The following is a 25293-nucleotide window of genomic DNA, read 5'->3' as shown; positions in this document are numbered from 1 at the left end:
ACTTTTATCCAAATCTCTACAACTACATTTTAATTAGCCAATGAAAAAATAGGTGACATGAACTAACACTTAACAAAATATCTAAATATTCAGTAAACATGTGAAATATAGTTTATTGATTATCAGGGAGGTAAGTATTAGAAGCACAATTTTGTAATACTTTACATCCATATTGTCCCTAAAGCAAAGGGGGACATTAAAACTTTCATGTCAGTGAATGCCTCCTTTCTGTTCCCCTAAACCTAGCCAAGTTAAGAAAACACTGAGAGCGAGCCTGGGCCCAAATGTTCAGATGTATATTACCTTGAAGGACACTGACTTTCTCCTATGCACACTGGGAATCAGGGCAAGTTAGTGTTGTCGCAGAAAGCTATTTTCTTGCATGTACGCTGGGAGAGTTGCTTCTTGGGATAATGGTCAGACAAGCCCATTAAGCCACTGATCTGACAATGTCACTGCTTCCACAGCCAAACGTATAAAACCCCTGAGTGGGGGTGGGTGCAGAACTGAGGGCACTGTGGGAAAAAAATACCTGTCACTCATCCAGCTAGCGGCCACTGGACACAGCACCTTGAGGAAGAGGAGGCACTGCTTGACAAAGCACCATGAGGGACAAAGGTACTATCTGTCAGCCTGTCACCACTAGGCTCCTCTTGGAGGAACCACTGACCTCTTATATATGTTTCTCAATAAATCATGTCTCCCATGATGTCTCCAGGCACTTTCTCTGGCCTCTCAAGAACCGGCCCCACAACTCTGGCACAACTGGCCTGTGGGTGAGACAACATCCAACAGAATTCTCTTAAAGAAGAAACATAATAAAAGGCAATTGTTGACTAGAAAGCTCCCTTTCCAAAGGTTCCCACTTGGAAACATGCAGGTTGGGGCGACCATTTTGGAAATCTGCTGAGCAAATACATAACCACTATGAGCCAGCAATTTCATCCTTAGATTCAAAATGCATACATGTAGCAGAAGGCACATGCAAAAATGTTCATTATAGCTCTATTCTTAATATTAAAAAACTGAAAATAACCCAAATGTCTATCAAAGAAAAAGCAGGTAAATTGTGATATGATCCTGGAATACTGGATATGATCCTGGAATACTAACTAGAAATGAAAATATATGAATCTTAACCTTATGCAACATGGATAAATCTCACAAATACAAGATTTAGGGGAAAAATAAGATTAAAAGAATGAATAATATAGATTCCATTTATATAAAGTGCTAATCTCTAATGGCAAAATTGAGAACACAAGTCTTGGCCAAGGTAGAGTCAAGTCAGTGCCTGGAAGGGGACAATTTCACCAAAGCACCTGGACAATTTCAGTAAGGTTTTTTTTTTCCTACTGTCACCTCTTTATTTTTTTATTTTTATTTTTCAGTAAGGTTTTTCTTCTCTCACTGGTTTTTAATTACCAAAGAGTGTCTACTTTGAAAATCTATTGGATTTGGACCATTTTTCCTGCAGTCAGAGAGGCAGGTTCTGGACATGGGAGATGTGCAGTAAAGGCACCAGGGAAAGGTAGTAGTATGAACAATTTGAGTTTCCTAGCTTCCATCCTTTCTAAGGGATGTAAAACTAATTACAGGCATTGTAAACAGCAGATCTGTGTACTGGGTGTGCGATATTTATGTGGCATGCTGACTAGGATGACAACACAAACTGATATTTGATGAGTGATTATTTATTTGACCAACACTGTGAGTTAAGAAAAGTAGACACAGTGAGATGATCAACAGTTAAATATATCTTTTTTTTATTTACAATAATCATATGAAATTTCCCAAGCCCAGAAACATTACTCTAAGTGATGTGCTCAAGAGTAGAGTTGTTGAGGAGATTCTTCATATTAATTTAAAGGCCAAACTAACTCCTCTGATTTCTCTTTTTCAAAAATATTCTCCCTTAGCTTTATGCATTTATCTTTCTCTTGTTCCAAACGTTCAATCTGCAGAGACAGTTTATATATCTGCAGGGCCATTTTCACCTCTTCCAGGTTTGGAAGACACTGCATGAGTTTTCTGCCTATGATCACTTGTTCACAGCCTTCTGGAACCTCCTAAAGGTGATTAAAAGAGAGAAATGAGGAGGGGGTGCATTCTGAGAGGAATAACTGGCAAAAGTGAGATTGACCTGAAGACTGGTCTACGAAAAGGAAGTCAGAAGAGACTTTGCCTCTGATCAGGTGTCAGCTGCTGGCCAAACCCCAATCTGCTCTTGAGCAGCAATCAGGCACAATCAAAGCCTAAAAGAGGCAAAGCAACCCAGAACACCTCCATCATGGCAGCTGTGGGATATTCTGCTGACCAACCAGAAATGGAGCAAACGCAGGACACTCACTGTAGAAGATGTGGAGTTAGGGGTCAGGGGATCTGGGCCTAGAGTGGAGTTTTGGCTCTAGCCCCAGAGTCAAAAAACTTGCTTCTCCTAGCTCACCATAGTACTTTGAGATTGAAATGGCTAATTTTGATACATTACTTAGGGATCCAGACAAAAGTCAGATCATTGTTGACAGGGACAGAACTTTGGGGAGGCTTCCATTTTCAGGGATTGAAAGCCCAGAACTCCTCTGAATTGTGCCACTTACCTTCTTACACTTGGGCACCTCTGGGTACCAGGTTTTGTTCACTGAGCAAGTGATACTTTGGGAACCAACCACATTATAGCCAAAGTCACACTGGATGGTGATGTTTTCCATTGCAACATAATGGTCCTTCTCCCTGGCCAGCCTGCCATTTTCTACCGTTGGTTTTGGACACAGAACTAAAAGGGAAACATATTTTGATTCTTGTGTTTTTTTCAGAAAAAGGCATCAAAACAGCATAAGACAAACTTTGATCATAATTATACTTAGGCTCCTCAAGTTGTTCTAAAGTCTTTCATTTTAGTACTTATAATAGCCATAAATATTTATTGAGTAATATATGCATCTATTTTCTAAGTTTTTGTTGGCCTTATCTCATTTAATCCTTGTTACAACCATATGAATTAATTACTATTATTATTTTATCTGTATATGTACTTTTCATTGTCTCAGCCTCATTAATCTTCCTAGGTACAGTAGAGACAGTGGCATTTGGTAGCACAATGTAGAGACAGACAGTATCTTGATTCATCTTGTTTCTGCATCAGTGACCAAACAGGATCATCATTGGGTCATCAAAAAAAAAAAAAAAAAGTGGAAATGGGAAGATCATGGGGAAAATGGTGGCCATCATGAGGTTTTAGTGGAGGTATTCAACACCTCATGACTTGGGGATTTACACTTGACATTCCTCTCTCTTGGATAGTTGGAAAGAACTCAAGATTCTCATGAGAATTTTACTAGCAACGCAAAGATATTCTCAAATAAAATACACTGTGTCTGGACATTCTGGAAAGATACAAAGCAACCTAGTTGTAGTGGCTGCCCCTAGAGATGGGATAATTGTACCCATAGGATTCTGGAGTGGGAAGTAAATTTCATTTTTTAATGTCTTTGTCAATGGATTTTAAAAATTACCAGTCATGATTTAAATAATCCAAATACATAATTAAAAGGTAAAATTTAGGAGTCTCTGATCAGCAGGAAACATTGCTCTCAATGTTTTGTAACTCTAACTTCAATGGACTATGAGTGGAACTGGAGTTACCTTTACTTTGGAAAGGTGAAGGAAGCCACCAAAAAGTTTTGCATGAGCTATAGCAAATCCAACTAAAATATATCCTTCAATACATTCATATGTAGCTTCAGGATAAGGAGGTGTCTAAGTTTATTTTCTGTTGCTATAATAGAATACTTCAGACTGGGTAATTTATAGAGAAAGAAGTTTATTTAGCTCATGGTTTTTGAGCCTGTGACATCCAAGAGAATGGGACCTGCATCCAGTGAGTAACTTTATACTACATCATACATAATTGAAGGTGAATAGGCAAGAGAGGGCAGAGCCCACTGAACCAAGTTTTATAAAACCCTCTCTTACAATTGATTCATTCACTTCCATGATTAGGGCATTAATCAGTCCATGAGGTCTCTCTTCTCATGCCCAATTACCTCATGAAGTCCTTACCTCATAATACTGTTGCACTGGTAATTGTTTTCAACACAAGACTGACTTTTGCTGTCCGTATTTCTAACAACATTTTCATCACAACCACTTAAGTAATCTCTAAGAAGCTCCAGACTTTCCCTAGTCTCTTATTTCTGGGCTCTCACCATAAACCCCCCTCAATGGTCAGTTCAAGACAATATAGGATTTTACCAGCATTTGTTTCAAAACTATTTCAATCTCCACCCATTAGCCAGTTCAAAAACCACTTCTACATTTTTATGTATTTGTTATAGCTACAACCCCATTTCTCTGTACTATCTTAATTCATTATCTGTTGCTCTAATGGAATGGCATATACTGGGTGATTTTATAAAGAAAAATTGTTACTTAACTATATATTTCTGGAGGCTAGGAAGTCCAAAAGCATGGCATCTACACCTGACAAGGGCCTTTATGCCATGTCACAATGGGGCATAAGATGAAAGAGTGTGAATAAGCCAATAAGAGAGAACAGACCTAGTTGAACTCACTTTTTTAACAACTCATTTGCCTGATAACTGAACCACTCACAAAATAATGGCACTAACTATTCATAAGGGCTTCATCCCTTGGACAATCACTTCTTAGAGGCCCCACGTCCCACTGCATACTAATGTTGGACTGCAGATTAAATTTCCAACAAAAAAACTTTTGAGACAGATACTCAGATACTCAGACTAAAACAGCAGTATTTAAAGACATTTCTTGTGGTGGTGTCTAGGGGAAATTCTGGAGGGTGAACTTCACATTTGGATGGTGAGAGAGAGGGAAGAGTTTGAGCTTATAGTTTTATATTAAGAAGACTCCTCCAAGTCTGACGATTTGGTTTTCATCCATATTGTTATTGTGTTATAATTAAACACAATGGTAGGATCCATTGGTACATATTTGTGCATGTTCATGGTTTAACAGTATAATTTGGCCAGTATCATACCCCAGTATTTTCCCTCCCCCCCAACCTCCCCTTGATCCCCCTTCTTCTACTCTAGAGATCTCTTTTCAATTTCCAGGAGATACTTGTCCACTCCTGCACACAAAGCTTTCTTTTCCTTTTTCCTCTCTAACTTTCACACATGAGAGAAAACATGGCCCTTGACTTTCTAAATTTGGCTTATTTCATTTAACATAATGTCTCCAGTTCCACTTATTTTCCTGCAAATGACATAATTTCATTCTTATTTATGATTGAATAAAACTCCATTGTGTATATATGCCATATTTTCTTTTTCCATCCATTTACTGATATAAAACAAGGCTGGTTTTATAGTTTGGCTATTGTGAACCATGTTGCTATACACATGGATAGGCACATGTCGTTATTGTATGATGACTTTAATTCTTCAGAATAAATACTGAGAAATGGTAGAGCTGGGTGGTCATGCTGTGGTTACATGCCTAGTGTTTTGAGGAAACTCCATACTGATTTCCATTGTAGTTGTACTAATTTACCATCCTACCAACAGTCTCATCCACATTCTCGGGGCCCAAGTCTGGTGATTTGTAGCAGGTTCCAGTGTTTCCATTCAAGTTCTATCCCCTTGGAGAACTTGGCAAAACTCAAACAATCCTGTTGCTTTCAATGTGAAATGCTTGGTGGATAAATACTTGGTGGGAGAAAAGCAACTTGAGTTGAGAGAATTCTCCCATTTTATAGGAAATATTTTTCAACATGGATCACAGGAGTTTTGGGATGAAAGGATGAGTTCAGCTACAGAGTCCTGGTTAAATCATTCTCAATAGACTTCAGGCTAAGTTCAGGAATGTTCATCTGTGGAAAGTGTAAAGACTTCAAATAGATGCAGGATCCCCAATCTATCTCTGGCTTCCCATAAACACAGCACCATAAGGACATGATTACTGAGTGTTAGAATTTAGACAATGGTTACAGTGTTGAACCAAAGACTGTGAAATAATAGAATAGTTCCACTGGAAGGGCACTGTCTCAGATTTCACAAAACTATATGAAAGTTTTCAATGAGTTGAATGCACTGGGGATGATAGTCCTATGTTGAAGGATGATTTCTGTAAAGGCCGAAACTCAACAATTTTGAAATGCTGTATTTTCTAAAAATGAAATAATTTAAAAATTATGAACATTTATTTAAAAAAAACTTTATAGAAGAACAATCCTTTATTTACCTGATTTTAAGAAGTTAACTCTTCTGCAGGAAGAAGGATGTGAAATGCTTGGTGGATAAATATTTGGTGGATAATATTTGAAGGATCCAAGGAAATAATAAGTTCTTTAAAATTCTTACCTGGTTTACATTCTGGAATTTGAGGCTTCCAGGTGCCATCTTCTTGGCATGTACTCTTTCCATCGGAAGAATCAGTGTAGTAGCCTTCTTCACACATATAGAAAATAAAGTCTCCAGAAACATAGGCACACACAGTAGTGAAATCCCTCTTTTCACGTACGAATTTGATTTTCTCCAGATTTGGTGTTGGGCAACACATTTCTGATAGATAAAAATGGATGTTCAAGTTTCATGAAATCACAAGGGAAATATGCCTTTGGCTAAAGCTCTGACTCTGATAATCCAACTCATTGAAGCAGAAGGTCAAATTTTGGTTTGGGGGATTTGAGGGAAAGAGAAACCTCTGAGAAGAGAATACTTTTCAGCCAAAATGGGATGAAGTTCTGTCATTTGCAGCAAGTGGATGGAAGTGGAGATCATTATATTAAGTGTGAACTGTAGAGCCCAACACTGAAAATTCAATACCTCAGTTTTAAATACTACTAATGAAGAATAAGGTCGAAGGAAAATTAGGTAATGGAGTGTTTTGGAGAAGCCAGGCACTGACATACAAATATTGCATGGTTTCACTCATAAATGGAATGTAAAAAGTTAGTCTCATAGAAGCTAAGAGTAGAATAGTAGTTACCTGAGGCAGGGAGAGTGGGGAGGTGGGAGAGATGGGGGAAAGTGGCTCAATAGGTGACCAAATTAAAGTTTACGGGAGAAATGAGTTCTAGTGTGCTACAGTAGAGAAGCATGGCTAGATAGCAATAATACACTGACTATTTCTTAAAAGCTTAAAGAAAGAATTTTGAGTGGTTTTACCATAAAAAAGTAATAAATGATATATTTATGCTTACTTGATTTAAATATTGCACAATTTATATGTATTAAAACATCACATGGTAACCCATAAATATTATTTTTTTTGGAATAATTTTTAAAAGGAAAGAAATTGAAGGAAAAGTTCTACCAAGGGGATCTTCTCCAAATTCATGAAAATTTTCAAGTAATATAAAAATATCAAGTAATATAACTGTTTGGTTAAAGTGCTACCACTTAATTTGCCTTTTACTTTACTTCTTCATTAAAAGTCTTTAAAACGAGGAATTGATTTTGCAGTTGTAGGAAATGTAGTTCACATTCTTCGCCTTTCCTTCAATGAGAAGTAGATAAACAGTGGGGGTGATGACATGAAGAATTAAAGAGCCTATTAGAAGAGGAAGTTGAGATGACCCATGCAAACACAAACTGAAATAAAGCTGTTAGAGGTAGACTAAATATAAAAGTAAAATTTAAAGATAACTGTAGTATAAAGAGGGTTATTACCAATACACTAGTAAAAAGTTAAATTCATCAGGGAAACAAATCATTCTAAATAAGTATTCATTTAATAATGCCGTCTCAAAAAAAGAGTTTATTTCTTTTAAAAAAACTAAAAAGTTAAAAAACAAATCCATAATTAAATAAATCTTCAGTGACAGAGAGACAAGTAAATAGGTATAAATTTGAACAGCAACATAAAAAAAATTTAGAAATAACTGACATACATAAAAATCACAAAACCAACAACTACAAAATACGTATATTTTAAAGAGCACACAAAACATTTACAAAAACTGGATATATCCTATGCAATGAATCCAAACCTGGAAAATTTCAAGGATCATGCTTAACATTTTTAATAGAGAAGTAGACACACAAGCACATACACGGGGGGGGGGGGGGGGGAACAAAACAAAACCAAATTCACTTACTCTCACATCATCTGGAAGTTGTCCATATCAAATTTTGCTGACAAGTCACAGTCAGCTCATCTGCTGCGTGATAGCCAGGCTTACACTGATATTTCAACTTTGTCCCAATTTCAAATAATTCCTGAGTTTTCTGAGCATAGATATGTTTCTCCAAGAAAGCACCAGGAATTTCTGGTAAGTCTGAACAACCATCTGATCATAAAGGAAACACAAATGTAAAAGAAAACTGTTATAGGGATTTCATGTCACACATGCAAAAAATAAAAGATCACATACTTATTAATAAAAAAACAGATGGCAAGATTAATGGGAATACCAGAAAGAGACTCCACAGCATTACTGCCTGATAGATTGATGTCAAGCATTAAATGCACATAATCCTGATGTGGCTATTACTGAGGGGTTAGTACTTCCTGCCACTGTACAAAAGGGAGACAGTTCTAGGTGTTGGTCCAACTCTATGGGACCTTATGTCTCCTTCCAATTCATTATCATTCAGGATGACCCATGTTCAGGAGAGGCATTAGGCTTGCTCAGAATGCACAGCAGACGTTTGCTCTAAGGAAAGTCTAACTTTCACTGGTATCTTTGCCTAATGGGAAATGAAAATAAGAGGCATTTCCCTTGACAATTTGACTGTCACCTGGAATTTCAGAACTGGCCTCAAATCAAGCCCCATATACATATGTACACCTGAGCCTATGACCTTGTCCTTCTTCTACTCAACCTTGCGCCAATGGTTCATGGGGTTTGATGAGGGGATGGGTATCTGTCAAGTTACATATTCATTGAATTTCATTGCTGCACATTTTGAATGATGACTAACTTCTTGTGGTGGCAGAAGGGAATAGATAAGCCTCAATACAATGGAGACTTCCACCACTGATAACCATGTGAACTTGGACCAGTTCCTTAATGTCTCTCTCCGTTTTCTCCTCTTTGAAACAGGATTAAAAATGGTAACTCCTTTTTAGGACTGTTATAAATTCATAGCTATTAAGCACTGAGATACTGTGTGTATGTAGGAAGTGCTAAGTCAGTGTTAGCAAAGAGTGTCCCTAATGTTACCAGCGATCTGTAGATATTCACAGTGTCCAGATCTCAAGGCAAATGCTAGTCCATAGAGCACCTCTGTGACATTAAGAAAGAAAATGTTAGATGGAATTTTATTTCCATCTTTCAAGAAATACTCATATTTTGTTCATTTGAGGGGAATGGGAAATTTTTCTATCACCTCCTGTAAAACGTTTACAATACATATATAATCTACAGTATGAACAAAGTCATTGGCGTGTCAACTATATGATATATATTAAATCTTACAAATAATATCAAGAGATTATTAAGAAGAAAATCTTCCTTCTAACAAGAAAACTGGGGGAAAATATATTTAACTTATATGATTATTGGGATTTTAGTAGCCTTGAGCCCAGAAGGATGCCCCCACACTCATGCTTCTGGTAACTTCACATGACAAATATTACAGTCCCTTCATAGTTTATACTCACTGAGTTCACAGGTGGGAACAGAGGGGTACCACTCATTATGAGCTTCACAGTGGATTAAATTACTCCCTCGGAGGACGTAACCTTTCTTGCAGCTTATCACAATAGAGTCTTTGTGAATATAGAAGGGTTTGAATCCAGAGATAAAGATTCCCTGTGGAATCTGTGGCTGATGGCAGAATATTTCAACAGGAGTATAGAAAAAGATATCTGAGAGAGAGAGAGAGAGAGAGAGAGAGAGAGAGAGAGAGAGAGAGAGAAAGATGTGATGGTGAGTTTTGGTATATCTCCAAGGAAGGTCTTATACAACTTTCTATTGAGTAGGTACACATAAAATATTTTAAAGCTTTATATATTCCTTCAGTCTCTCAAGGAAGCTCAGATAACTGAGAAGTCATTGTGTTGGTCATTGTAGATAAAGTGCTCTAACTTTCTCATTGATAACAACTAGCAATATCTAAACTTGCAGCTTGAATCTCCAAGTTCCCAGATCTTCCCATTATCATGGCCTAATTTCCAGATTGATCACTACGGAAAGCAGTATGGAGATTCCTTAGAAAACTCGGAATGGAACCACCATTTGACCCAGTTATTCCATCCCTCAGTTTATATCCAAAGGACTTAAAATCAGCATGCTACAGTGATGCATCCACATCAATGTTTACAGCAGCTCCAATTCACTAATAGCCATGTTATGAAACCAACCTAGGTGCCCTTCAACAAATAAATGGATAAAGAAAATGTGGTATATATACACAATGGAATATTAGTCAGAAAGAAGAATGAAATTATGGCATTTGCTGGCAAATGGATGGAACTGGAGAATATTATGCTAAGTTAAATAAGCCAGTTCCAAAAAAACCAAAGGCCGAATATTCTTTCTGACATGTAAATGACAACCCATGATAAAGGAGGGTGGGGAGAGGAAGAATAAAATTCTATTGAATTAGACAAAAGGGAATGAAGGGAATGGAGCAGGGAGAGGAGTAGGAAGGAGAGTCGAATTAATTGGACATAATTTTCCTATCCTTGCATTTGAATACATGACCAGGGTAATGCCACATCATGTACAACCACAAAAGGATCCTAATTAGTATAAGTCATACTCTATGTATGTATAATAAGCCAAAATACATTCTACTGTCATGTGTATCTAAAAAGAACCAATAAAAAAAATTTCCAGGTTGATTTTGGTTGTGGATGAGTGGCCCATAGTAATGACATGGTGATCACGAAGAGGCAACTAGGGCACCTGAGAGCTGCCTCCCAAACAGAAAAAAATGTCACCCATGTTCCAATCCCCAACCAGCCAGGCATCGAGTCCTGGCAATCCTGCCCCGTGGATTTCTTTTGACTTCTTTCCAGGTCCACTGCCCTCGCTATAGTTGAAGCCCCCTTTACTTCTTGGCTGGATGGTAGCAACAAGACGTACCTGTCAGTTGTGTTGGCCCCACTTAAATTACCACGTATTCAATGCCTCCCCTTCACCTTACTCTGAACTCCTGAGTGGCACACAGGCTGTTCATTGCAAGACCTTTGCCAGCCTTTCCAGCTTCAGCTCCTGCCTTACTACCTCCCACAGACCTGACTCCAAGCATTTTCTACTCTTTTCACGAGGAAGCTGTCCTGTTCTAGTGTTGGTGGATCCTGTACTGAGCCAGGAAGGAGTAAATGATACAGAGTTTTTAAAGCACTTTGTCAAAAAGAAAGATGGCTAAACTAGCAAGTTGAGTTATTACTGAAACTGGCTGGACATCTCTTTTCGCTTCCCTTGACAGTTTGGAGTCAGGTATATTCTTTGTCCTTTCCTATTAACCTGCTGAAATTGATACGGTTCTGTTAGCTCCATAGGCATGAGTGGTTGATATTACTAGCGTCACCCTGTATCTCCATTTCATCCAGGATCAACAGAATTTCTTGGCATGAGGCACAAACAAGTTTCCCAGACTAGCAGTGCAAAGAAGAAAGAGCTTGAGAAACTTTTGCTATAAAAAGTGCAGGAGATATTGCTATGACATCTTATCACAGCATAGTCTATGCAACCCCGACTAACATAGCATGTAAGAAGGCTGAACCCGAGTCATTTTATCACTGAAACATTTAACTCTGTCTGTAAGACCTTCTATTTCCCCCTGGAAATACATTTCCCTTTTTTCTTTTAAACAAGAGAACAGAGAATTCAAATGCATTATGTGTCTTACTTTTACATACAGGAGGGTTTGGTCTCCAGACACCTAATGTTTTATTCTCCACCATGCAGTAAATGGTGGCATTGCCTGTGAGTGAGAAGTTGGGATCACAGCTGTAGGTGACAGAGGATCCAAACGTGTAGAGGTCTTCGTCTCCACCATCGTGCTTCCCATTACTGATTTCTGGAGGGGACTCACACTTGACAACTGAGAAGAGTGAGTGAAGAGAAAGAAATATCAAAAAAGCATCACGACAAATCTAATGTTTCTGAAAATGAAAACAGAGAGAGGGCCCAAGGGGAATTGGAGGTTCAGAGAGTGATAGACCCAATAAGGTTTAGATTTGTATTGAATAGGAAAGAAATCTCTACTTAAAATCTTTACTTACTTACACATTCTGGGAGAGGGTCACTCCACTCAACCTCGCTACCTTGGACCTCACACTGACTATTCGTTGAACCAATGAGGACATACCTGAAAGAGGTCAAAGATTCCAGTGGAATTTATCTTACTACAAACAGTAAGATAAACTGCCAACGGGCTTCAGACAAGTGGGAGTTTTATCCACGATTAAAAAAATAAAAACAATGCCGTCTTCTTGATTATTTGGGGCAACTTGCAGTTCAGTTTCATCGTATCAGTCAGAGAGCACATTTACTCATTTTAAAAACTTTTCTTAGTCATTTAAATATTATTACTAATTTTTTCCCAAACATCAGATAGTACCAATCCCTAACCACGCTGTACATCCCCAGATCTTCATACTCAAATATTATACATGTTTCTTAGTAAGCTAAAAAACAAAGAGTGCATAGCAGGAAAATGGTTCACTTGAGCTTCTTATATAATTTCTTTGGAATTAAACGATCAAGACACATTACAGATAAAAACTACTTTGACATCTGATTCAGAGCTTCCTTCTGATTTCTGAAGCTCAGCTTACTCTCCTAAACCATTAGCTGCCTGATTATCATCTCATAGTTCTTGCTCTTGACAAGTCCCAGTCTTTCTTCAGGCTGTTTTCATAAAAAAATATCAGTTTGCCCTGAATATCAATGAAAATTTTATGAATAAAATATTAATCAAAAAACAAACACTCTAAAAGAAAAACATACCATGGTCAAATGAATTTGTTTTGATAAGGAAAGGATGCTTTAAAATGAGGAATGATATCTTATACATTTTTATAAACCAAATATATGTGCTTGCCTCTTAAATTCACATGTTGAAGCCTTAATATGAATGTATTTGCATATGGAAATAATTAAGGTGTAGGAGCATGGGACTCTGATCCCAAAATATTAATTAATGTCCTTATAAGAAAAGACATCACTGAGCTCTCTCGCTTGTGCTCTCCCTCCACCTCCATCCTGTTACAGGGCACAGGCCCGTTGACCAGCTGAGGCAGCCACAGCAGTCCTTTCTCATCCGGGTTCTTGCCCAGAAATATTTCAGACATGTTGCTCAAAATAACAAGGATATTTATTAGAAGGGATAGGGAAAAACCATGGGGGTACATGCCTATAATCCCAGCAGCTTGGGAGGCTGACGCTGGAGGATCCCAAATTCAAAGCCAGCCACAGCAACTTAGGGAGGTCCTGAGCAATTTAGGGAGACCCTGTCTCTAAATAAAACATAAAAAGGGCTGGGGATGTGGCTCAGTGGTTAAGTGCCCCGGGGTTCAATCGCTGGTACAGAGGAGGAGGAGGAGGAGAAGATAAGGACAGCATGCTCCTCCTGGCCTTCAGTTTTATTGGAGGTCCCAGGGAAGTTTCCACAGAGTCCTGCCCAGGTCCACATTTTGACTTTTGACTGACAATGTAGAATCTGCTTGGACTGCCTCAAAGAGAGAATGATGTGGTGCTCACAAAGTTGAAGTTTTTGAGGAAATTGAGTTCCTCTATTTTTTGCCTCAATTTCCTGTCCCCTTTATCATAGTTTATTACCTTTTGAATAGCTCCCAGAGAACTTTCTTTGTGAGGTCTTGATGTTGTGGTTGCCAGGGTGATTGGAGATTGTGACAGAGTTTAGGTGATAAGGGAGACTTCAGGCTACCTGAGGGAGTGTGACATGATCTTGAAATGTCTGGGGGAGATCTTAACATACCAGACCCCCCATCTTCCTCATCTTCCAGGTGCTTGTCTCTCAGCTAGGGTCCCCTGTGGTTCTCAGTCACCTGTAAGTGTCCTTTCCATCGTACCCTTTATGGCTGACTAGCTATCTAACAATCCCCATCTTCACACCACACACCAAGGAAGGGCCATGTGAACCAGGCATGATGGTGCACACCTATAATCCCAGCGATTTGGGAGCCTGAAGCAGGAGGATCACAAGTTCGAGAACAGCCTCAGCAACTTAGTGAAGCCCTGAGCAACTTAGCAAGAATCTGTCTCAAAATAAAAAATAAAAAGGCCAGGGATGTGGCTAAGTGGTTAAGTACCCCTGGGGTCAATACCTAGTATTAAAAAAAAAAAAAAAGCCATGTGAAGTCAGAAAGATGTCTGCCATCTGAGAGCTCTCACCTGGGACTAAACTTTGACACACCTTGACTAAGAGAAGCTATGAAAAAGAAATCTCTATTGTTTAAGTACTCAGCCTGTATTTTGTTAGGGTAGCCTGAGAAATAAATATATAACATGATATTATTATATCTAAGACAGTCAATCTCTTGATAGACATAAAAATGATATTGAGAAAGAAATTGACAATTAGCCTTGTCAAAAATATTCAATAAAATAGATTAGGCAGAGATATAGCACAACCAAAGTTAAATTAAAAAATGCTAAAATTAAGAATAATAAAACAATGTCCAGTGTATCAGTATATTATTTGAGATAATTGCTAGCACAATTAATATGAAATTTAAAAAATAAAATTGGGAAAAGAGAAAGTAACAAAATCATGTTCACATTACACAATTATATACGTGAAAAACACAAGAAATTCCAACTAAAAACTAGTGCAAATAATTAAGAGAATGCAGAATTATCTTGTATATGAGATTAATATAGAAATCAATATTAATAAAATAATTAATATAGAAATCAATAGTTTATACATATACACATAAAATTTGTTAGTAGGTATAAAAAGGACACCATTTGCAATATCACAAATAAGATAAAAATAATATGAGATACCAAAGAGTAAACATGAAAATTGAAAAATGTGTGTTGGGAAATCTTTAAAACTATCCTGAAACTCACTCTCCTCTCTGTCTCTCTCTCTCTGTCTCTCTCTGTCTCTCTGTCTGTCTCTCTCTTTCTCTCTCTCTCTCTCTCTCTCACACACACACACACACACACACACACACACACACACTCACTCACATTACTCCCCACATATACATGCACACAAAAGACTAGAACTGACATATAGGCATAATAAAGCTTTGGTTTTGAAGCTTCAGCATCATACTATGTCTGTTTTTCCAAAGGCCATTTAAAACTTAATCCAATTTATTAAAAGTAAAAATCAAATAATTGAAAAGTTTGTATAGGAAAATAAATAAGTAAATATAGTCAGAAATACTAGTAAAAGCAGAAAGAAAGAGGGTATACTTTTAAGTGATGTTACATACTATAAAATTCAGAAGAGAGAGGAATTCATTGTGTGAATTTAGAGACAGACTAGAATCATGAAATAGAAAGTCCAAAACAGAATCACATAACACTTGAGAATTAAATATATTGTTTTAAAAAAAATTAACCCATATCAATGGATTAAATATGTACTTTTAAATAAATGATGCTGAAATGATCTGAAAACCATCCAGAGAAAGAAAATTGACAAAATTCCACAGACATTCTTTATAAATACCTCTTAGCAAACTAGGGATACAGGAACATTTTCTCAACTTGATAAGGGGCATCTATAAAATCTTACAGCTAAGGTATATAATGGTGGGAGATTGAAGTTTTCTCTCAAAGTTTGGGTATAAGGCAAGGATGTCAACTCTTAACGATGCAATTCAACATAGGGAAAATATGAACAGATATTTCACATAAAAGAACATAAAATAACAAATAAGCACATATAAACATACTCAATCCGACATCATTAACTATTACAGAAATGCAAATTAAAAGCATAGGGCCATATAATTATATTTGTGAGAACAGTTAAAGCTAAAAATTTTGAAACTACCAAATGCTGGAGTTGAGTAATATGGATGCACTAATATATTTTCTGGTGGGAATGTAAAATGGTACATCCTCTCTAGAAAACAGACATGTAACTATATAATGGTTACTAGACTTGAACCACTGTGTCTCATAAATTGCATTTCTTGACTTTAATCCAGACAAATGAAGACCTAAGTTCAGATAAAAAAAAATCTGCAGATGAACATTTACAGCTGCTTTATTCATAATAGACACAAAGGAAAGAATTCAAGTTTCCTTCAATGGATGAATGATGAAGAAAATTCCATAGGATGGAATTGTTTCAACAATAAAATGTAAAAACTTGATGCACATAACACCACAGGTGCATATCAAGAGAACTGTGCTGAGTAATAAAGAGCCGATCACAAAAGGTTACATTCTGTGTGATTTTGTGTATATAGCACAATTGAAATGACATAATCATAGACAGAGGGAATGGATTAGAAGATTCTCAAGGTCAGAGAAGAAGGAGGGATGGTGTTTTCTATGAAAAGACAACATCTGTATCTTGACCGTGGCTGCGGTCACACAAATACACAAATATGTTTAAATTACATAGAATGAAACACACTCACAAACGAGTGTGTGTAAAACGAGTGAAATCTTAATAAGTTTGATGGATTCTATTAACATCGATTTTCTTTTCTCCATATTTTTATTGGTGCATTATAATTACTCATAATAGAGCAACCCATAGCAGGTCCCTTCATCTCTACTCTTTTATACTCACTCTTCCTTGTCCATGGATTTCGTTCTTCAAATTTCTGAGACAAGAGAGGCATGGCAGGTGGCTGGGATCCGCAGCAACACTACAGCAGCTGAAAATCTAGTTTCATCTTTTGGGGCTCCTTCAGGGTCCTTTGGAAGGCATGATCCCTGCCCTAAGTACCTTGTCTAATCATCCACCAACTGCCACACTGAGGATCTCTGGACTTCCCTCATATGCAAGATGCCCAAACTACAAATGGAATCCAAAATGAAATCCCCACCTACCAGGGGCTCCTAGATAGACCTCCATCAGAGGATCCTGTGCTTGTTCAATACCCATTTTCAGCCTGAAACTGCCAGAGTGGTCATCACCCCTTTTCTTCAAGAAGGGGGGATTGAATAGGATGGTACAGGTAATCCCCAATAAAATACCTTTTAAAATGTAAAGACCATTCCATGAAGTTAACCTGTAGAAAGATTCCAAAGATTCCAGCCAATTCCCTTGTTCTGTGGTGAGGCAGGGAAAGGTAGGAAGGGATAGACCTGAGCGAAGGCTACAGAATCCTGGGCTAGCCAGTAGCCTTAACTCTTTTTCAATACCTGTTTAGCGTATATTTTTGACCACTAGCCTTGGTACTTTCCCAAGACTTGATTAGCATAGGTATTGACCAATGTCCCTGCTCAGTAGCTATATAAGCCCCCCTAAACTAGTACAGCTAAGTGGCAACCCCTATCTGGTTCCCTCTTGCCCTGTGAGAGTTGCCTTTTCTCCTCACTGGAATAAATCCTAATCTTTTACACTCAAAGAACATTAATTATTATTATACACAATAGTGTATAATTATTACCTACTTCAAAGGACACAAAACCCTTCGTGAGAGCTCTAGCCTCATGACCTAATTGCTTACCAAAGTCCCCATCTCCAAAAATGATCACATTAGAAATCAAGATGTGAATTTGGGGGGAATATGGTGTTCAGTTTATAGCAATATTATTAAGAGAAAAAAAGTAACAGTAAGATTCAAAATAATGCATGCAGTCAGATATCTTATATGTAAAAAAGGAGGCAAAATATTGACAAAAATATTTGTACTTGGTTGTATATATATAAATAAATCCCAAGAAGATAAGTCAGAAAATAACCAAAGTCACTTACTGTCAGAAGGCAGAGAGAAACAGGATGAATGGGATTGGGGAGAAGTAAAAATTCTTGATGTAGACATTAATACACAAGTTTTATTCTTGAAACACAAATGAATTAACTCCTTATGAAAATTAATTAATAAGAAGAATTGCTTCTAGTCTACCTTACACTTACCCCTTTGAGCAGCTGAATTGTATGGTTGAACCAAAAAGAAAATCAGTCATAACGTCCACTTTACCATTGGTTAACTCTCCTGGGTTCCTGCATTGTTTCTCTAGTAAGCAAATTAAATTAATGATTAGTGATTCCAAATGTTCACAAGAAATAACATCAGAAAAAACTCTGGTGGATTAACTTTAACTCCTGCTTCCAGATACATCCAGAGATATGCTTCAATGCTTATTTCTGATTGTGGCTCATTGAATTTGTAATATGAGGGGAAATAAAAGTAAACACATTCTGATACATTTTCAAAGAAAAACTCTGTGCTTAATTATATTGGCTTAATTAAATCTCTGTGATTACACAATATAGGCTGTGACATATTGACCTGATGTACACATAGTTGTATTTTCTCGAACTTGCATGCCCTTGGCCATAGGGAAATAGAAGAAAAAAGAAAATTCTATATCCTTACTGTTAGAAAAATATCTCATAAATAAATTGTTTTTAAAAGAAAAAGAGAAAAACATCTCACGGTGTATCCTCAAATGACTTCTTCCATGTAGTATAGGTGTTGTTAATTTTCAACACTACGTACAGATTTTCACATGACTTTTACTTTGACTTTTTTATGACTTGACTTTGTCAAGTTCCTGTTCAACTTTCTGGAAACAAAGTAAGAAGAAATGTTGATATTTACTGATACAAAAGTTACTGTAAATCCATGCACCATAAGCACCGCAAGTGACGCGACTGGAATTGACTCTCCTGTAGCCAGAGTGGCAGGCGTATTTCAGAACAGTTCCAGCTTTGAAGTTGGACTCATACAACTGGCTGAGTGGAGAAGCAAACTGCAACTTGGGTGGAAGACCACAATCACCTAGACACCAAAAAGACAAGGAGCACCAACCGGAAGTTATATCTTGCAACATAGCATCTCAGGGTTTGAATAGTTAAGACTTTTAGACCAGGTACTGGATTTTTTTATCATGCCTCCCCCATTGTTCCAAAGGTCAATAAACACAGAGAGTAATCACCAATGTATGCTTTTTAATTAATGACAATATCAAAAGTAATTTAAAAAAGGCAAATAAAATGACATTCATCCTTTCCTGATCAAATGATAAACTGTCAAAACTATAGGAGAATAGAACTGAATTTCCTTATTCTCTCAGATTGCCCACATCTGCCTACTCAGAATACAGGTAGGTGCCTATGTCATGCCATGTAACACTGCCTCTTGCCTTCGTAGAAACACTTGTTTTATTAATAAAAACCATCATAGAAGATTAGTTACCTCAGGTGCTGAGATAAGAAGCAACCCTTCATTTGTGTTCTTTTGGACTTTGGGGTTTTGACTAGATTGCCTACTCAAAAATGAAAATGTTTTTCAAAAGCATCACAATGTGGAGAATGTATGAAGCCCTTGGAAAATAAAAATTTTAATTCTACTTCCCCAGCAAGAATTAAGTAAATTACTATATTATCTTCTAAAGGCCTCAGCAGAATTATCTCCATGGGCCCTACATTTTGAATATCCACACAAGCAGTGAGAGTTCTTCATGATAGTCTGGTAGGTAATAATATATGTTTATTCTAACTCATGTTTATTTGAAATTAGATTGTTTACAGATTTCTGGAGAGAAAATTCTAAAAGGGAGTATCAAAAACATGTATGAAACAATCCCTTTGTGGGTTTATAACAAATATCCCTAAACTCCAAGGTCATACATATGCCCCACAACATATCTGAAGAATATCTGTGAGGCATCTTGGAAAGTAGGGTGTGTGATGAACTCATTATATGGTGACGATCTGGCCTGTCCCCCTACTACTCACCAAGGACAGTATCCAGCAGAGCAGTAACCAAAGTCATTTGGACAAGAATTGAGCCGAAGACCTTCCGAATCCCAAGCCTGTGGGGCGTGGTGCTCTGGTGGGAGCGCATGATCTGAGCCTCTTTGATATTTTTCTGTTGAAAGATCTCAAGTAAAAAAGCAGTCAGTGAACTTCCACTTGTCATAATGTACTAGGAAACATCATCTTCAAAGAGATTATAATAAAAGCGTAATAAAAAAAGTAAGAAAACATGTAAGAAAAGACACTAAATAACACTATTTTCAACAAATAGCACTTAATATTATCTGCCTTAGGGGCCCCTCATCAGATGACTAGTTAATTCTGGATGGAGAAATGACAATGGTTTTCTGGTGGTGTTCTTCATCTATGGTAGATGTTGTGAAACTTGAATTGTTAGGTGAAGGACATTCTATACCAGATACAAAAGTCAAGTAAAGACAGAGCCTTGAGGTGGGGGTTCACGTCTGGAAAACAGTAGCTAGCACTTCATTTGCCTAGAAGGAATGTCAATGGGAGGTGACAGTTAAAGATGGGGAAAAGTGAGTTACAAGTGGGTTTGATTTGGTTCTCAGTACCAAGATTAGAACTTTGAATTGAGGAAATGGAGAGCCATTTTGTTTACCGATTGATTGATTTATGTACTTATTTTTGAGTGACATAATGACTACACTGTCAGAGGAATTCGACAAAAGGAGTAAATGTGAAAATGGAAAGAAAGGGATGAGACAGGAATGAAGTTGGAGATGTGTCTACAGTATCTGCCTATATGAGTATTCTATAGCAAGGGTCAACCAAAGCACAATTAATGGGGCCGATTCAGAACTTTCAAAGCATGGTTTAGCCATGAGATAAGGAAACATTACTATTACTATTATCTCCCTTGGTTCTGATCATTTATTAATCAGAGATTTCTTCAAAACAATATCTCTGCAATCTCATTCTTATTCCTATGTGGGAAATTCCTCAGACATTAAAACTTGACTTAAGAAATAGTTCTTGTACCCAAAGTGACACATAAATAGAACTTCCAATGAAATGCAAAATTTTATCTTTTACTCAAACTTTATGCAGATGGAGATGGTTCTCTATTCACATCTATCTTTATTTGCATTAATTGACATCATATGTCTTTTTAGCTCAAGACAGTTTTCTCTCTTTCTCACAAAACTGTCACTGCTATTCTCTGTGGGAGGTGGGGAGGGAAGCCTATGATTCCCTTCACACTCACCATATGCAAGGGCTTAACCCATTCATTGAGCAAAAACTCATGTCAGATTCTTCTTAAAATTTCTGATCATGTCACCGCTACTCTACTGCCTGCACACGCAAGTGGCCTCATCCCACGTGCCCTAGTTGTGTCTTCAAGTCCAATTCTGCCAACAAAATCAATTGATTTTATAAGTAATACCTAACTTACATTAAGTGGTCAGCCTGGCATAGAAGTGTTGTGAAGAAACAGTAATTGAAGAAAATGAAGCATTCACGCTGCCCTTATTTCTCCATCGCAGTGTGAGTAGTTGTACCAATTTTCTCATCATTGAAGGGCTTCCCAGGATGTAGGACTTACAGGACTAACCCCAGAAGACCCCCAAGGTAAATGAGATGGTGGGCAACCCTACTTCTGGCTCCCATTCTATTTAATTCATGATAAAATGCATGTGGTAAACACATGAGGAGCTGGGCACTGTGGTGCACGCCTGTAATCCCAGTGTTCTGGGAGGCCGAGGCAGAAGTATTGCAAGTTCAAAGCCAACCTCAGCAACTTAGTGAGGCCCTAAGCAACTCACCGAGACCCTGACTCTAAATAAAATGTAAAAAAAGGCTGGGGATGTTGCTCAGTGGTTAAGCATCCCTGGGTTCAATCCCTAATACCCCCCCCAAAATTTTTTTTTGAGGAAGAAAATCATTATAAGAGTCATTAAAAAAAAATAAAACCATGAGAACTCCAAATTCCATCTGGCAAACAGATTGAACATTCTTAAAATGTTGCTTAGAAAGTACAAATTCATGGCTCTCTTCAAGATGAATACATTTATACTTCGATTGTGTTTAAAAGAATATTTCTGAAAACAATACAAAGTAAATTAATGAATTTGATAAATTCAGCAAATTCACTTTAGGGCTCTGATCCTTTGGGATTTCACATTTGTACAGTAGATTGATTGCTTTTTGTCAAGTCTGTTTCTGTAGTTTGATAGCCATCCCTGTGCTCTGGCTGCCCCAGAGAGTTTGACATTCTGGAGAGCTCCACTTCCCTACCCTCCTCATCTCCGCTCCCTCCCTCTGCCCTCCAGCCCCCTCCTCCACCAATCCCAATTCATTTTTTACCCAGACAATTCTCCAGTGTCCCTTCTGTACTTCAGCAAAAACTCCATATTCCAATTCCAATTCTTTTTTTCTAACTCTGTTTTTATTATGATTTGGATTATAGCCAAAGTCTGCAGTCTGTCTTTCCACCTGTCCACAAGATCCTGAAGTCTGAGGTTGAATTATTCATCTCTGCCTTGCTGGTACATTCTGCCTTATACAGAAGAAGTAGTAACTTCCCACTCTTACTTTCCCCAACCCTGAGAACCATTGTCTGACTTTCTGTGTCTATGTATTTGCCTGTTTTAGATATTTTATATAAATGGTATCATAAAATTGTGACCTATTGTGGCTGGCTTCTTTAACTTAGCATAATATTTAAACATATATCAGTATCTCATTTTTGTGAAAAAAAATTATATATAATATATAAATATAATACACACATTCACTCCACATATTGTTATATTATTTATCCATCTTCATCTGATTTACCTTTAGGTTGTTCGTAGATTTAAACTTTACATTTAAACCAATAGCATATGATGATTTCAATTTCTCTACATTTTACCTCAACACTTGTATTTAACTACTTTTTTTTAAAATTTAGACATCCTGTTTGGTATGCGATAGTATCTTATTATAGGGTTGATTTATATTTCTCTAATTTGACAAATAATATTCAACATCTTTCATGTGCTTGCTAACTACTTGTGTATGTCCTTTGGAGAAATGTGTATTCAAATCTTGCTCATTTTTAAACTGATTAGTTGCTTTTTACCTTGAGTTTTTTTATATACTCTAGATACAAATTACTTTTTCACTGTATGCTTTCTATTTGCTCTTGATAGTATCCCCTGAAGCACCGAAGTGTTTCATTTTAATGAAGTTTAACTGGTTTATTTTTTCCACTTTTTTTTTTTTAACTAGGAATTGAATTCAGGGGCACTCGGCCACTGAGTCACATGCCCAGCCCTTTTTTATATTTTATTTAGAGACAGATTCTCACTGAGTTTCTTAGCGCCTTGCTTTTTTCTGTTGCTGGTTTTGAACTCAGGATCCTCTTGCCTCAGGCTCTTGAGCCACTGAGATTACAGGTGTGTGCCACTGTGCCCTGTTATGTTTTCTACTTTTTAGTATCATATCTAAAAAAACCCATTGCTTAATTCAAGGCATAGATTTATTCTTATGATTTCTTAAAAAAATTTACAGTTACCACTCTCCTACAGAGTAAGCCCTAAATATAACTCAAATCCTTTAAGAAGCAGAGACATATTGCCAATTCTGAAAAGAGAAGGCGAGAAAAGAGGTGAAGAAGACAAAGTTTTTTGATTGTTAAAATAGGTAGAGGTGATGGGTTTCCTTTAATCAAATCTGAAGATCTTTGCTCTCAAAGGCCAATGGCTCGGGATGGAGTCTCCTAAGAGAAACTTCATAATTTTGCTCTCGGTAGACTTTGAAAACCAGGTCACCTGCTTTCTAACTACTCCACCCACCCTGGGAAGCCTGGTTTACTTTCTGTTTCTATTACCAGATATGGGAGGTGGGTAGAGAAACCAACCAACACACTTATATTTCAGGAGCCGGAGAAATAACCGCATAAATATCTAATCTACTTGACAACGGGCTTCACTGATAAACATTATTAATTTCCCCACTCACAAGTAAATAATTAAGTCTTCAAGAACTAATATTTAGCCTCCCATATCACACAACTCATTCGCTTTTTACCACAAAATACAATAGCCCTGGAAGGATTTCCAATAAGCATACACTTGAAGATATCTTTCCATCTTACCCTTGAATTCAGCCCTCCTCAAAGTGACAGAAGACTCTGCTTTCCCTCAGGTAGGCTGTTTAGTAAGTGGCTGACCAGCAGGTATCTAAGCAAGGAATAGAAGACCTCTGGAGAGTTGCCTTGGGTGGTTCCCTCAGAATGAAGTGCCTTTGATGGCTAACATTCTTAGCTCCTCCCTAGAACAGAATTCACCGCGACATTCTTTTCTTTTGGCTTAATGCTTTACCCCCAAATCCCAAATTCCAGCAGGGTGGCTTGGGTAGGCTGGTTAGGTGGGATGGGTGAAATTTAGACTACAGATTAAAGCTACAGTGTGTAACTAACCTCCTCATTCCCTTTAGCTAGTCTTCAAATTTGATAAAATGTCATCGTTTTTATTTTCTCCTTTGCCTCCCCTGACCCATGAAGGGCAACTGACCTCTCTAAAAATAACAAGACAGTTCAGTCTTCCACTTACATGAATTCAACCAACTGCCATTGGTATTCTGGGGTAGTCAGGCCTACAGTAGTTGTATATACTGAACAGGTGCAGATGTTTTTCCCTTGCCATATTCCCTAGATGATACAGCTTAGCAACTATTTACATGGTACTAATATTGTGTAAGTATTATAAGTAATTTAGAGATGAGGTACTCTGTGCCATTTTATATAAGGAAATTGAACATCTTCATATTTTTCCCCCAAATCCCACAAATGTAGCATTGGAAGCTCAGAAAACTGAATATCCTATGGTCTCCACTTTTTTTTTTTTATGAAGAATGAAAATATTCGAATCTGCCACTCCTAACTAATCAGAACATGGCAGATCTGAAAGGCTAGCCCTTATAATTGAGTGTGAACAACCCATAAACAATCCTCACATTAAATCCAATCTCATCAGCCGTGATTTAAATGTTCTTCTTGACCACAATTTTAGGGAATAATGAAACAACCCTTTTGTAACCCTTACCTTTTATAAGTGGGTACCTCTGGGCACAAGTTTTGTTTATCAAATAATACCCTGGAATCCAAATATTTGATTGCAGTGATTGGTGACAGTTTCCAGATCAACATCTTGGTTTGAGACACAGAGATACATTGAAAAATTATTTATAAGCATCTTGAGAAGAACAGGAAAAAATGTCAGAGGAATGTAGGCCATTTAAGAGAGAGGAAAACTAAAATTGTACTTGGGTACCAAGGACTATTATTGTCATCCATTTTTACAATGATGACAATCATTATTATAGTCATTGACCATGTCTATGTGTTAACTTGTCTGTACAAGATTAACTTGTTAACTCTATGAAGTAGGTAGGTATCATGATTCTCTCCATTTTTTCAGAAAGAAAATTCTTAGAGAATTTAAGCAATTGTTAACGATCAGGCTTTTGAAGT

The 25293-nt window shown here is 37.3% G+C and overlaps 1 protein-coding gene across 1 annotated transcript; it reads right to left on the bottom strand.

Moving 5' to 3' along the window:
• Nucleotides 1-1744: 1744 nt before the first annotated feature.
• Nucleotides 1745-24041, bottom strand: LOC124097610 (zona pellucida sperm-binding protein 3 receptor-like). The gene is given in 11 exon segments (XM_058581923.1): nucleotides 1745-2069; nucleotides 2598-2773; nucleotides 6339-6539; nucleotides 8078-8269; nucleotides 9586-9792; nucleotides 11784-11978; nucleotides 12160-12245; nucleotides 17964-18063; nucleotides 18652-18831; nucleotides 19791-19923; nucleotides 23917-24041. Coding segments are annotated over 10 exon segments (1656 nt in total). The 5' UTR covers nucleotides 19900-19923; nucleotides 23917-24041; the 3' UTR covers nucleotides 1745-1859.
• Nucleotides 24042-25293: the final 1252 nt, after the last annotated feature.

This window comes from Marmota monax, unplaced genomic scaffold (assembly GCF_021218885.2).
Source record: "Marmota monax isolate L192 unplaced genomic scaffold, Marmota_monax_Labrador192_F-V1.1 WCK01_AAM20220418_F8-fsc00105, whole genome shotgun sequence".
Classification (NCBI taxonomy): domain Eukaryota; kingdom Metazoa; phylum Chordata; class Mammalia; order Rodentia; family Sciuridae; genus Marmota; species Marmota monax.
Note: the sequence above shows the minus strand (reverse complement) of the source record. Positions and strands in the feature narration are given on the sequence as shown.